Source organism: Capricornis sumatraensis, chromosome 6 (assembly GCF_032405125.1).
Source record: "Capricornis sumatraensis isolate serow.1 chromosome 6, serow.2, whole genome shotgun sequence".
Taxonomy (NCBI): Eukaryota; Metazoa; Chordata; class Mammalia; order Artiodactyla; family Bovidae; genus Capricornis; species Capricornis sumatraensis.
In genome coordinates, this window is record NC_091074.1 from 8,646,014 (window position 1) to 8,660,441 (window position 14,428).

At 40.2% G+C, this 14,428-nt stretch overlaps 1 protein-coding gene across 1 annotated transcript in view; it reads left to right on the top strand.

The window, feature by feature from the left end:
• The window catches only part of MFSD14B (major facilitator superfamily domain containing 14B), a 123,077-nt gene that overhangs the window by 39,946 nt on the left and 68,703 nt on the right, over nucleotides 1-14,428 (top strand). Inside the window, exon 2 of the mRNA XM_068974114.1 lies at nucleotides 6,391-6,486. Within this exon, the coding sequence (XP_068830215.1) occupies nucleotides 6,391-6,486 (96 nt within the window). The remainder of the gene's footprint in view (nucleotides 1-6,390; nucleotides 6,487-14,428) is intronic.

Genomic DNA, 14,428 nt, shown 5'->3' on the forward strand with positions numbered 1-14,428 from the left:
TAACCGCAAAAGTGAAAAGTGAAAGTGAAGTCGCTCAGTTGTGTCCAACTCTTTGCGACCCCGTGGACTGTAGCCAACCAGGCTCCTCCATCCGTGGGATTCTCCAGGCAAGAATACTGAAGTGGGTTGCCATTTCCTTCTCCAGGAGATCTTCCCAACCCAGGGATCGAACCGGGTCTCCTGCATTGCAGGCAGACGCTTTACCATCTGAGCCACCAAGGAACCTCATAAATGCAAACATCTATAATAAATATAATGATTACTCCATCTACTTTTTAAAATAAAAGTAAAAAAGGATGTTTGTGATAGAGGTTATTCTTTAATCTCACACATTTTTCATTGAGTTATGTTTGGACTAAGGGTGAGATTGGGGAGCTACAGAGGATACTCAAAACAGTTTTGAGTTTAATCATGAGGGCAAGGGGGTGGTGGTTATATCAGTTCCTATTAGTATTTGCTTTTTATAAGGAACTACCCTAAAATTTAGTGACTTAAAACAAGTATTCTTTGGATTAGCAGTTTTAGTTCATCTCAGTGTGGGTTTCTTCACTGCATTTTTCTTTTTTTAAGGGGGTGGAGGGAGTTACTCATACTTTTTCAGTCATCTGCTGGCTTGATCGGAGTTGGATGATTTCAGCTGGCCTTGCCCGTATCAGGCCCTTGGTTGATCTAGACGGCCTCATAGGGAGAGTCTCGTATGCTCTCATCCTTGTATGCCGAGATGGAATTTCTCTGCGGTCTTGAAGGCCTCTGGAGGCCTTCGTCAGAGGTCTGTGTTGTTACTTTATCTGATATATGTTGGTTAGATCAAGTTGGTAAGCCCCTCCATATCTTAGGAAGTGGAGAAATAAACCTAATGGAATTTACAGCACAGTCATAACTGTTAAAAGTTTTAGTGTACAGGAATAGGAAGAATCTGTAGTTCATTTTTTGAAGTCTTCTACAGGACTTCCCTGTAGCTCAAATGGTAAGGAATCTGCCTGTGAGACAGGAGACCAGGGTTCGATCCTTGGGTTGGGAAGTTCCTCTGGTGAAGAGAATGGCAATCCACTCCAATATTCTTGCCTGGAGAATTCCTTGGACAGAGAAGCCTGGCGGGCTACAGTCCCTGGGGTGGACACTACTGAGCAACTAATACACATACACACACAGGAAGCTCCTGGAGTTGGTGATGAACAGGGAAGCCTGGCATGCTGCAGTCCATGGGGTCACAATGAGTTGGACATGACTGAGTGACTGAACTGAACTGACTGATGACTGAAAATGGAGAGGGGAGACATTGAACTGATCCAGAGAGGCTTTGCTACATCATGCTCAACTGGAAATAATTAAAAGTTTAATTAAAAGTCTAGTAACTTTTTTAGTAATTTAATTAAAACTTTTAATTAATTGAAAGTTTAGCAAATCATTTCTAATTAGCTCATAATTTAAAGAAGCATGTGCTGCTTTTTTCATCAGCATACTAGACACGGAGAACTTAAGGAGGAATTGGAAGGAAAGCAGATTTATTTTTGTCACCGTCTCCTATACAGTTGCCCACACAAAATTCCCACTATATCAAGGCCTGGCTGTCAAGCCATATTCGTATTTGCTAGGAATGAATGATAATTAAAGTAGTTTACATAGAGATGAAAGAAAGTGTTCGCATTTTAGAAGAGATGTTAATTTAAACAATTTTTAACTGACAGGTATAAACTTTTACTATTTGAACAAAAGGCGGGTTGTCTTTTTTTGCAAGGTGTTAAACATAGCATAATTGTCTAATGATATATGCCCACAAACTGAGTGCCTGTTTTTATATTTAATTAGCATTGTAGCCATGTGGATCTCTATCCCAGTGGTCTTCATAAATAGAACTTGCCTGGGAAAGAGTACTACACTAAACCACAGAAACTGCAAATGAGAAAAAGATGACCCTCCTTTGCTTCTTAGTGTGAGCAGTTTTCAAAGATTTTGGGTTTTTTATTAGCTTTTTTAAAAAATTCTATGTGCATGATGATTGATAAAATGAACGATTTATAATGATAGTTATGCAATTTGTTGACATATATTCATCCACGTTTTGAGATAGATTCTTTGCAGTGTGGGGTGGGTAATTTAGCCCTAGATAATTTGGAAATTATTGGTAAATGTGTATAAGCTATTTACTTCTTAAAATTTATTTTTATCATTACCTCTGCTTTTGTTTTCATTTTGTAGATTTTAAAACAGATTAGAAATATCTTCTGTTTAAAAAATTTAATACATTAGCTTGTAACTCTAAGATTTAAGGACTTAAAGAAGTCTTCAGTACCATTATGATGAGTATAAGTCTTGAGTATCACTTAATACCTATTCTGTTTTCAAATTTCTATGATTGGGTTGATGAAAACTTAATTGCTCTAAGAAAGAAATGAAATTTTTTTTGAGCTAAGCATGAGGTTTTTAACCAGGAGGAGCATGTCAGAAAACTCTGAAAATCGTCTGGTCCATACACAGTTACATCATTGCACTCCTTCAGAGATCAAGACACAGTTATATCCAGTGTTTTTGAGACAGAGGGGCTATATATCAACTAACATTATTTACAGCTTACACAATCCATTTCTGAGAGCCATGTGACCCCTTAATCAAGAAAGAATGTTATATTTAAGGTGTTATCTTAGGAGAATGTTGCCATTTATGAATGAGGGGAAATTTCTACTGATGGGAAAGGTTTGGTTGATGCATAAGGCAAATAAACTATCCACAGTGGGGAGAGGGGAGGCCAGAGGGCAGAGAAGATTTATTATGTTTGATTTTTTCTTATCTTAGTTTAAAATGTGAGTTTTACTTCACAATTGACTCAATTTTTCCTTTTGGCCAAAACCCAAAATCCACATGTTGCTTTTGGCTAGTATTGCTCAAATTTGTTTTACTCTGTATACTAATGTAATATGTGGTTCTCCTTTTTATCTTCTCCATACCATGTCTTTGAGGAATATGGGTCATTTTTTCTAAATTCTAGATTTTGTGGTTTAAGAGACCAGAGAAAAACCATTATTTTCCAAAGAGCTCCTTCTTCCATCTCACCTGCATTTTATTGAGGGCTTGTTATAGTGGGTTGTACTATTTGGAGTACATCTCTGAACAAAACAGATGTAAAAAATCCATTTCCTTCATGGCATTTACATTTCCAGTCTATGGGAGGTAGACAGTAAACAAAAATGAAGTTTGTTAGACATCTTCTAGAAAACCTTAGCAGATAACAAAGGAAATAGGGAGTGTAGGACCGTGTTGGATGTGCCAGATGTGTCGCTCCAGGCAGTACGAGCCAGGGAGGGTGGCGAAGAGGATCAGTTTACATTTAAATGGTTGCTCTGGCTACCTTGCAAGAGATGAAGGAGCTAGAATGAAAAGCTACTCTATAATTGGTGCAGTTACAACTCAGATGTGACTTGAACTCACCTCTGTTTTAACTGAGATTACACACCTGGGCTCAGGACTTAATGAAGCTTGGGTTCTTAATGTTGTGTCACAGAAAGAATTCAGTGATGGACAGACCCCATGAACTATAGCTCGCCAGGCTCTTCTGTCTTCCACTGTCTCTTGGAGTTGGCTCAGGTTCATGTCCATTGAGTCAGTGATACTATCTAACCATCTCCTCCTCTGCTGCCCCCTTCTTTTGCGTTCACTCTTTCCCAGAATCAGGGTCTTTTCCAGTGAGTTGGCTTTTTGCATCAGGTGGCCAAAGTATTGGAGCTTCAGCCACAACCCTTCCTATGAATATTCACAGTTGATTTCCTTTAGGATTGACTTGTTTGATCTCCTTGCCATCCAAGGGACTCTCAAGAGTCTTCTCTAGCATCACAGCCAGAAAGCATCAATTCTTGGATGCTCAGCTTTCTTTATGGACCAACTCACATTCTTATATGACTACTGGGAAAACATATCTTTGACTATACAGATCTTTGTTGGCAGAGTGACGTCTCTTCTCTTTAATATGCTGTCTAGGTTTATCATAGCTTTCTTTCCAGGGACCAAGTGTCTTTTAATTTCATGGCTGCAGTCACTATCTGCAGTGATTTTGGGACCCAAGAAAATAAAATCTGTCACTGTTTTCACTCTAACCTCTTCTATTTGCCATGAAGTGATGAGACTGGATGCCTAATCTTAGTATTTTTAATGATGAGTTTCAAGCTAGCTTTTACACTCTCCTCTTTCACCCCCATCAAGAAACTCTTTAGTTCCTCTTTAGCTTCTGGCATTAGAGTGGTATCATCTGCATATCTGAGGTTGTTAATATTTTCCCCTGCAGTCTTGATACCAGTTTGTGATTCATCCAGCCTGGCAGTTCACATGGTGTACTCGGTGTGTATATAAGTTAAATACACAGGGTGACAGTATATGGTCTTGTCATGCTCATTTCCCAACTTGGAACCAGTCATTACATGTCTGCTTCTAACTGTTGCTTCTTGACCTGCACATAGGTTTCTTAGGAGACCTAGTTGATTCTAACCAGTTTATGTTCTATATATCCTAGGCTATGTGATTCTTCTAAAGATTGTGCCCTCTACCCTCCTGTTTCAAAACCTGGTTTGAAGGTTGTGTTATAATAAAGGTCTTTCTTTGTTTTAATTGTTTGGTACTTAAAGGTCCTTTTTTGTTTTTAAAATTTTGTAAAATGCTTTCTGTTTTGCAAATGTCTTTATTTAAGTGGTATTTAAAACTACTTATTATTAGTTGTTGAGAAAATCTAGAAATTTACAAGTTTGGATTTTTAATAACAATTGTTCTTGGCCTGAAATTTTTGAAAATTTTCAAAACAATAAAAAATTTGAAGAATAGTAAAATGAATAGTTCTTCCCTTCATCAAGGCTCAACAATTAACAAAATTAAATTTTGTGTCATTTGCTTTCGAAAGTATACATGTACCTCCTTTTTTGATAAATCACTTGATAGCCATAAGTTGCAGTAACATTAATGCCATATGATTATCTAATATATATTACATATTTAGAGCTTTTCCCTCTCGTGTCCTTTTTATCCAGGATCCAGTCCGGGATCCCCCATTTGGTTGTCATAACTTGTCTGCTTTAATCTGTACTAGTCTCCTACCTTTACTTTGGTCTTTTATGACATTGACATTTTTAAGGAGACCAGGCTGGTTGACTTATAGATGTCTCATAATCTGAATTTGATCATTTACTCATGGTTAGATTCTAATTAAACCATGCAGATATGCTTTTACCTTTTAAAGTATGAAAAGCATGGGAAGAGGGGATTTTACAGAGTCTTTTGTAAGTATCACTTCCAGTACAAAATGCTAATAAAGCATTTGATCTTGTAATAACCATTGTCACAGAGTCAAAGAACATTAATTCAGTGGACTTTTAGATTTTATCTCCAGAAATCATAAATTGAAGAAAATTATCAGAATAGGCACAGTTTTAAAACAAAAGGGAAACAGAAAGCTAGATTTTGACACCTTTATGTATCAAAGTGTGTTTGCAGATTTGACCTAATCCTTATTGTTCCTCCCCCAGCTCCTATCATTTTAAATCATCTGTGCTGCCCCTGAAGCTTTTTAGTGTTGACTCCCTGTCTTCCTCTCTCATGTAACAAGGGTAACTTCAGACTTAGGCCAAATGGCTAAGGAACCCGTAATTAGTGTCTTTAGACAGAATATTCAGGTCCTGGAACCTGAGCCTCTTGAAGACCCAGTTGATTTTCTACCAGAGTTCCAGTTATATACATTGACAGGCCAAGTAGAAAATATATAGTCTTGACATCTTCCATAAGGGAAGATGAAGAAATCAGGGATACCACAGAATGAAGCTTTATCTTAAATAATATCAGTTCAGTTCAGTCGCTCAGTCCTGTCCGACTCTTGGCGACCCCATGGACTGCAGCATGCCAGTCTTTCCTGTCCATCACCAACTCCCATAACTTGCTCAAACTCATGTCCATTGAGTCAGTGATGCCATCCAACCATCCCTTCCTCTATTGTCCCCTTCTCCTCTTGCCTTAAGTTTTTCCCAGCATCAGGGTCTTTTCTAATGAGTCAACTCTTCACATCAGGTGACCAAAGTAAAGGAGCTTCAGCTTCAGCATCAGTCCGTCCAATGAACATTCAGGACTGATTTCTTTTAAGATTGACTGATTTGGTCTCCTTGCAGTCCAAGGGACTCTCAAGAGTCTTCTCCATCACCACAGTTCTGAAGTATCAATTCTTTGGTGCTCAGCTTTCTTTATCATCCAACTCTCGTATCCATACATGACTACTGGAAAATAGGTAGGACCTACCCATACTATTTAATATGGGTAGGTCCTAAGTTTATACAGCTTGTATGTGTTAAGTACCATTTTAGGATAATGGGTTTCTTTTAACTGTTTACTGTTTTTCATAATAATTTTCTTCTTTTTTTTTAGCTACAAGGCTTTGGCCGACCAAGTGTATACCATGCTGCTGTTGTCATCTTCCTTGAATTCTTTGCATGGGGCCTATTGACAACTTCAATGTTAACTGTAAGTATTGCTGAATCAAGTCCTTGTTTATGAGAGCAGGGACATCCTTAAGCATATGAGCTATATATCTAGGTATGTGTTTGAGAGTAGCTCTTGACAGTAACTTAAGACTGTTTAATTGTGTTGTTTCCACTGTAGACTGTGAACCACCTGCAACAAAATATCTCCTTATTAAATATTCTTGGGTAGCAGGACTGCTTCCACTGAACCAGAATCTTGGGAGTGCTTGTGTATGAACTCTAGTCTGCATAGTTAGGAAAATCTTTTAGAAGTCCTAGAGGAAAACATTGCAATGCTTTGTTGAAGTTTGTAACTTAGTATGGGTGTAACAGCCTTTGAGTTAAGAACATAGTAATAGGAGATCGGTAAGTGCTATATAACAGTGACAGTGATGAATGAAAGAAGGAAGAATTCCATTTTTGTAGCTGACCTTTGGCCATTTCTTTGCAGAGACCATTTGATCCCGAGGTCTGATATATGATGTGGTTAGAGGAAAGGGAGATGCTGAAGAAAAGATTGGGGTGTAGACTTTAAGTCTATTGACACTCAGTTTTAATAAAGGTATTTTTAAATTGCCCTTAAGAGTTCAGTTGTCTTAAATTGTTTTATAAAAATCATTGTTGATTAACTCTTCCCAGTCACCATTTTGCCTTACCAGAGAATCCCTTTGGATCCAGGTAAACTTTGTTCCCAAATTAGGTTTAGAAAATAGAGAATTTGAGAGGGTGACTATTACCTTTACTTATTACATTGCTATACACTTTTTAAAGGTTTTAATTCTTCTAGCACATTTAAAATCACATCTTGGATGAAATAGTAAGTTAAACTGCCTGTGTTTTTAATCCTCTGTTTTATTCTTTTTCATTGCATTGCCTTTTTCTTCATTAATCCTTTACTGTAGAAGGTTATTGGTTATTAGTTAATGAGGGATGAGTGGTCTCCATTTCAAGTTTCATGAGATCCTGCCTGCCATGTTCTTCACTATGTCCCTAGTGCCTAGGGCTGCCTGGGACAAAGGTGTAAAATGCGCATTTTCTTTGAATAAATGTACGTGTTACAGGCACACGTGTCTTGAGTGATTGCTTCTCTAAGACATATTTTTAATATAAATATAGACACACCAGTCTATTCATTTTAACAGACTGTTATAATTTAATTTTTGACCCATGTTTTCTGATTCCCGCCCACCCCTCCTCAAGTGTCTTTAGGTTGCAAAGTTCAGAGTTTCAAAATAGTACTTTTCTGATGCAACCAGTTGTCTGTACTTATAGTTGTTCATCAGGTTTCTCAATGCAGAAGTTATTCTGTAACCATTCTTTATTTGATAAAAATTCAAAGTGAAATGAGGAATACTTTAGTCTTTTTGATATCATATAAGAAATTCTAAACCCATCTTCCAGACAGTTAAAATCCTTGGGAAATTTTGACCCTATACCAGATTATAAGTCAGTCAGTCAGTTCAGTCGCTCAATTATGTCCGACTCTTTGTAACCCCATGAACCGCAGCATGCCAGGCCTCCCTGTCCATTACCAACTCCCAGAGTTTACCCAAACTCATGTCCATCAAGTCGGTGATGCCATCCTGCCGGGGTCCTGCCCCGGTGGATCCAGGGAATTCGAAGGGTGGACGGCGTTGGCGTGGAAAGACTTGTTTATTTATTAATATAAGATTAGATTAAGAAACTATAGTGCAGTAGGAAGATTAAGTGGAGAAAGAGGGCTGAATAGCTTGGTTTACGCGGAAGACCAATAAAATTCCAGACAAGGAATTTGCACCATCTACGTTGGGCCACCGGTGCCCGCTTGAATATCTAAGGGTGCCTCGCCTTAAGCTCCCTTTCGCGCGGATCTTAATAACCAGGGCAAATAAGTAGACCTGGCAAGCCTCCGTGCCCCAGATGGAAATTCAGCCTGAAATTAAAGTAAAGAGCAGAGGGAAGAAAAGGGAGAAAAAAAGAGAGAGAGAGAGACATGGGGGGAGCCAGATTCCCAAGAAACCAGGCAGAGACTAGTCCGAGAAACTGGTCCAAGAATCTGGTCCCGTCCTTTATTGTTCAGAAGGCCTTTTATACTTTTGATAAAACATGGAGATCAATGGGTAACACAAAGTTATGCAGCGTTAGCAGTCCAGACTCTTATCAAAACCAGGCTTTTTTCTCTGCATACCTAATTGTATACACAAGTCTCAGGTAATTTACATCATCTTCCAGCCAAAAGGGCCAATTGACATTTTACAGCCTTTTTTCTAATAAGGGTTTGTCAACCACAAGGCTTATTTGTGTTGATCTTCCCGAGGTCTGGTGCCACTCTCAGAAAGCACTAAATAAAGTTACATTCTTACACAGCAAGGATACAGCAACTTATAACAAGTAGAGGGAGTACAGTGATTTACAGCAAAAGAGAAGCAATTAACTCAAAAGTCTAGTGTTGCTAACATCAAAACTACTATGTATCTTTTTCTACATCTTGCTTACATTAACATCCTTCCAGGTGCCTAAAAGATAAAGAATATGGAGGTCTGGCAGCAATCCTTGAGTCAACAGTGAAAACCCTCTACCAATATAATTTTTAACTCTTTAGAAAAGGCTCTGTATCTTTAAGATGTCTCTCGCGGTTGGGGGGCTGTAAGCAATTCACAAGCTGGGGCTGTAAGCAATTCACAAGCTGTAAGAGGTCTGGGGAACCTGTTAGGCAGGCTAGAGAGCTATCAGAGGGGTTTAACTGAAACATCCCTTTCAAAGGCAGAAGACTAAAACCCTGAATTGACTTTTTTCCAGACAATATAAGAAAAGCGGAAAAGCAGAGCACAAAAGCCGGCAGATTTTTGTTGGGGTACATGCTTAGGAATTTCCAGAGGGGTCCCTGAAGTCTGAGCACGCCTTGCGTATGTCAGCTTCCTTCCTCATGACCTTGTCACGGGCGGGATTCCTCACACTGGCTCCCGGCACCATCCAGCCATCTCATCCTCTGTTATTCGCTTCTCCTCCTGCCCTCAATCTTTTCCCAACATCACGGTCTTTTCAAATGAGTCAGGTCTTCACATCAGGTGGCCAAAGTATTAGAGTTTCATCTTCAGCATCAGTCCTCCCAATGAATACCCAGGTCTGATTTCCTTTAGGATGGACTGGTTGGATCTCCTTGCAGTCCAAGGGACTCTCAAAAGTCTTCTCCAACACCACAGTTCAAAAGCATCAATTCTTCTGCCCTCAGCTTTCTTTACAGTCCAACTCTCACATTCATACATGACCACTGGAAAAACCATAGCCTTGACTGGACAGACATTTGTTGACAAAATAATGTCTGCTTTTTAATATGCTGTCTAGGATGGTCATAACTTTCCTTCTAAGGATCTTTTAATTTCATGCCTGCAGTCACCATCTGCAGTGATTTTGGAGCCCCCAAAAATAAAGTCAGCCACTGTTTCCCCATCTATTTGCCAAGAGTGATGGAACCGGATGCCATGATCTTAGTTTTCTGAATGTTGAGCTTTAAGCCAACTTTTTCACTCTCCTCTTTGACTTTCATCAAGAGGCTCCTTAGTTCTTCTTCACTTTCTGCCATAAGGGTGGTGTCATCTGCATATCTGAGGTTATTGATATTTCTCCCAGGAATCTTGATTCCACCCTGAGCTTCATCCAGCCCAGCGTTTCTCATGATGTACTCTGCATATAAGTGAAATAAGCAGGGTAACATTATACAGCCTTGACATACTCCTTTCTCAATTTGGAACCAGTCTGTTGTTCCATGTCCAGTTATAACTGTTGCTTCCTGACCTTTATACAGGTTCCTCAAGAGGCAGGTCAGGTAGTCTGGTATTCCCATCTCTTTAAGAATTTTCCACGGTTTGTGGTGATCCACACAGTCAAAGGCTTTGGCATAGTCAATAAAGCAGAAATAGATGTTTTTCTGGAAATCTCTTGCTTTTTTGATGATCCAGCGGCTTTGGCAATTTGATCTCTGGTTCCTCTGCCTTTTCTAAAACCAGCTTGAACATCTGGAATTTCATGGTTCACGTATTGCTGAAGCCTGGCTTGGAGAATTTTGAGCAATATTTTACTAGCGTGTGAGATGAGTGCAATTGTGCAGTAGTTTGAGCATTCTTTTGCATTGCCTTTCTTTGGGATTGGAATGAAAACTGACCTTTTCCAGTCCTGTGGCCACTTCTGAGTTTTCCAAATTTGCTGGCATAATGAGTGCAGCACTTTCACAGCATCATCTTTTAGGAATTGAAATAGCTCAACTAGAATTCCATCACCTCCACTAGCTCTGTTCGTAGTAATACTTCCTAAGGCCCACTTGACTTCACATTCTCGATGTCTGGTTCTAGGTGAGTGATCACACCATCGTGATTATCTGGGTCGTGGAGATCTTTTTTATATAGGTCTTCTGTGTATTCTTGCCACCTCTTCTTAATATCTTCTGCTTCTGTTATGTCCATACCATTTCTGTCCTTTATCGAGCCCATCTTTGCATGAAATGTTGCTTTGGTATCTCTAATCTTCTTGAAGAGATCTCTAGTCTTTTCTATTCTGTTGTTTTCCTCTATTTCTTTGCATTGATCGCTGAAGAAGGCTTTCTTATCTCTCCTTGCTATTCTTTGGAACTCTGAGTTCAAACAGGTATATCTTTCCTTTTCTCCTTTGCTTTTCACTTCTCTTCTTTTCACAACTATTTGTAAGGCCTCCTCAGACAGCCATTTTGCTTTTTTGCATTTCTTTTTCTTGGGGATGATCTTGATCCCTGTCTCCTGTACAATGTCACAAACCTCCATCCATAGTTCATCGGGCCCTCTATCAGATCTAGTCCCTTAAATCCATTTCTTACTTCCACTGTGTAATCATAAGGGATTTGATTTTGGTCATACCTGAATGTTTTAGTAGTTTTCCCCAGGTCTGAATTTGGCAATAAGGAGTTCATGTTCTGAGCCACAGTTAGCTCCTGGTCTTGTTTTTGCTGACTGTATAGAGCTTTTCCATCTTTGGCTGCAAAGAATATAATCAATCTGATTTTGGTGTCGACCATCTGGTGATGTCCATGTATAGAGTCTTCTCTTGTGTTATTGGAAGAGGGTGTTTGCTATGACCAGTGTGTTGTCTTGGCAAAACTCTATTAGCCTTTGCCCTGCTTCATTCTGTACTCCAAGGCCAAATTTGCCTGTTAACTCCAGGTGTTTCTTGACTTCCTACTTTTGCATTCCAGTCCCCTATAATGAAAAGGAAATCTTTTTTTGGTGTTAGTTCTAAAAGGTCTTGTAGGTCTTCATAGAACCATTCAACTTCAGCTTCTTCAGCATTACTGGTCGGGGCATAGACTTGGATTACCGTGATATTGAATGGTTTGCCTTGGAAACAAACAGATCATTCTGTCATTTTTGAGACTGCATCCAAGTACTGCATTTCTGACTATTTTGTTGACCATGATGGCTACTCCATTTCTTCTAAGGGATTCCTGCCCACAGTAGTAGATATAATGGTCATCTGAGTTTAATTCACCCATTCCAGTTCACTTTAATTTGCTGATTCCTAGAATGTCAATGTTCACTCTTGCCATCTCCTGTTTGACCACTTCCAGTTTGACTTGATTCATGGACCTAACATTCCATGTTCCTGTGCAATATTGCTCTTTACAGCATCGGACCTTGTTTCTATCACCAGTCACATCCACAACTGGGTATTGTTTTTGCTTTGGCTCCATCCCTTCATTCTTTCTGGAGTTACTTCTGCAGTGATCTCTAGTAGCATATTGGGCATCTGTTGACCTGGGGAGTTCATCTTTCAGTGTCCTAACTTTTTACCTTTTCATACTATTCATAGGGTTCTCAAGGCAAGAACACTGAAGTGGTTTGCCATTCCCTTTTCCAGTGGACCACATTCTGTCAGCCTTCTCCACCATGACCCCTCCGTCTTGGGTGACCCCACACAGAATGGCTTAATTTCATTGAGTTAAACAAGCTGTGGTCCGTGTGATCATATTGGCTAGTTGTCTGTGATTGTGGATGCAATCTGTCTGCCCTCTCAGCACCTTCCGTCTTACTTGGATTTTCTTACCTTGGACATGGGGTATCTCTTCACGGCTACTCCAGCAAAGTGCAGCCACTCTCATTACCTTGGATATGGGGTAGCTCCTCTTGGCAGCTATCCCTGAGCTTGTGCGTTTGGTAGCTTCTCCCAGCTGCTCCTTGGACGTGGGGTAGCTCCTCTTGGCCACCCCTGTGCTGTTGCGTAGCTGACACCCTTGCACCTGCGCTGTCGCCAGCTGCTGCCAGATTATCAGATCCCTGTTGGTAGCTCTGACTGTAAAGCATCTGCCTACAATGCGGGAGACCTGGGTTCAATCCCTGGGTTGGGAAGATCTCCTGGAGAAGGAAATGGAAACCCACTCCAGTATTCTTACCTGGAAAATCCCATGGACTTAGGAGCCTGGTAGGCTACAGTCCATGGGGTTGCAAAGAGTTGGACACGACTGAGCAACTTCACTTCACTTTAAATTTAATTGATTAGCTAAAGTGCCCCAGGGGTCTAGTATATCGTCTTTCTTACTGCCCAAAACAGATAATTTTCTTAGGGTTTCTGTGTCCCTATTAGATCTGGAATGCAATCTTAGAAGGCAGCTAAAATGCTGTTCAAGTGCCTCTTTGCAGATTCTGAGCAGTTTTACTGCTTGCAAAGGTTTGGTTAAAATGATTAGTTATGTGAGAAGTACAGATTTGCTAGTGTCACTCTACAGTGTCATAGACAAAGTATTGCTCAGTTAGTGAAAGTTGCTCAGTTGTGTCCGATTCTTTGCAACCCCATGGGCTATACAATCCATGGAATTGTCCAGGCCAGAGTACTGGAGTGGGTAGCCTTTCCCTTCTCCAGGAGATCTTCCCAACCCAGGGATCAAACGTTGTGGGCAGATTCTTTACCAGCTGAGCCACAAAGGAAGCCCATGTTCTCATGCTTTTTCTAAGCTTTTGGTGTTTCTAAATTAAACTAAATGTCTTTTACTTTATTGTCTCCTCCAGACTTTACACCATAGTTGGGTAACTTTGTTGGTTTCTTTGTTTTTTTTGATGTGGGAGAACTGGTTTACTCCTTTTTTTAAAAAGAAAGATTTGCTCTGGCATACACCCTCCACTTTCTGCCTTTTCTGGTTGGACAGAGAAGTGATAGTATTCAGTTCAGTTCAGTCGCTCAGTCGTGTCTGACTCTTTATGACCCCGTGAATCGCAGCACGCCAGGCCTCCCTGTCCATCACCAACTCCTGGAGTTCACTCAGACTCACGTCCATCGAGTCAGTGATGCCATCCAGCCATCTCATCCTCTGTTGTCCCCTTCTCCTCCTGCCCCCAATCCCTCCCAGCATCAGAGTCTTTTCCAGTGAATCAACTCTTCACATGAGGTGGCCAAAGTACTGGAGTTTCAGGCTTCAACATCATTCCCACCAAAGAAATCCTAGAGCTGATCTCCTTCAGAAGGGACTGGTTGCATCTCCTTGCAGTCCAAGGGACTCTCAAGAGTCTTCTCCAACACCACAGTTCAAAAGCATCAATTCTTCAGTGCTCAGCTTTCTTCACAATCCAACTCTCACATCCATACATGACCACTGGAAAAACCATAGCCTTGACTAGACAGACCTTTGTAGGCAAATTAATGTCTCTGCTTTTCAATATGCTGTCTAGGTTGGTCATACCTTTTCTTCCAAGGAGTAAGCGTCATTTAATTTCATGGCTGCAGTCACCATCTGCAGTGATTTTGGAGCCCCAAAAAATAAAGTTTGACACTATTTCCCCATCTTTTCCATGAAGTGATGGCATCAGATGCCATGATCTTTGTTTTCTGAATGTTGAGCTTTAAGCCAAGATTTTCACTCTCCAGTTTTACTTTCATCAAGAGGCTTTTTAGTTCCTCTTCACTTTCTGCCATAAGGGTGGTGTCATCTGCATATCTGAGGTTATTGA